At 62.1% G+C, this 601-nt stretch overlaps 1 protein-coding gene across 1 annotated transcript in view; it reads left to right on the forward strand.

Annotated features, from left to right (window-relative positions):
• The window catches only part of EMH_0079440 (uncharacterized protein), a gene marked incomplete at both ends in the record, with an annotated part of 3635 nt that overhangs the window by 954 nt on the left and 2080 nt on the right, over positions 1–601 (forward strand). Inside the window, one exon of the mRNA XM_013500133.1 lies at positions 36–461. Within this exon, the coding sequence (XP_013355587.1) occupies positions 36–461 (426 nt within the window). The remainder of the gene's footprint in view (positions 1–35; positions 462–601) is intronic.

Consider the following 601-nt stretch of genomic DNA (forward strand, 5'->3'; position numbering starts at 1 on the left):
CTGAAACCGTGCTGCTGGAGTGTTCAACGCTTCAGGTCGCTGGGGTCTCTCCTCTGCAGCAGCAGCAGCAGCAACAGCAGCAGCAGCAGCAGCAGGTAGAAAGTCTATGGGCACGGCTAGAGCGCAGTAGCGGCGGAGAGCTGCCGCTGCTGCTGCCGGGTGAGCTGCTGCAGTGGGTGGCGCTGGACTGTCTCTTCGAGGCTCACGAGCAGCAGGTGCTGCAGTGCAGCAGGGAAGCAGCAGCAGCAGCAGCAGATACAATTGCAGCTATTGCTGCTGCTGAGCCAGGGCAGCAACACGCTGCGGTGGTGGATGCATGCAATATGCTGGATGACTCTGTCTGCTGCGGTCTGCTGCTGCGCTGTCGCCCAGAGGCGCTGCAGCAGTGGGCTGTTTCCTCTCTGTTAACACTCTACAGCGGCAGCAGCAGCAGCAGCAGCAGCAGCAACAGCAGCAGCTCGGTGGGGGCCTCAATCGTGCGGGCTTATCTTCACTGCTGCTTCAGCGGAGGTCTTTTGGCCCAAGGGGGGGTGCTTGCTCAGCTGTACACGCAGCAGCAGCTGCAGCAGCAGCAGCAGCAGGAGCGGCAGCGTCTGCAGCT

The sequence above is a fragment of the Eimeria mitis genome, genomic scaffold, assembly GCF_000499745.2.
Source record: "Eimeria mitis Houghton genomic scaffold, Emh_scaff5051, whole genome shotgun sequence".
Taxonomy (NCBI): Eukaryota; Apicomplexa; class Conoidasida; order Eucoccidiorida; family Eimeriidae; genus Eimeria; species Eimeria mitis.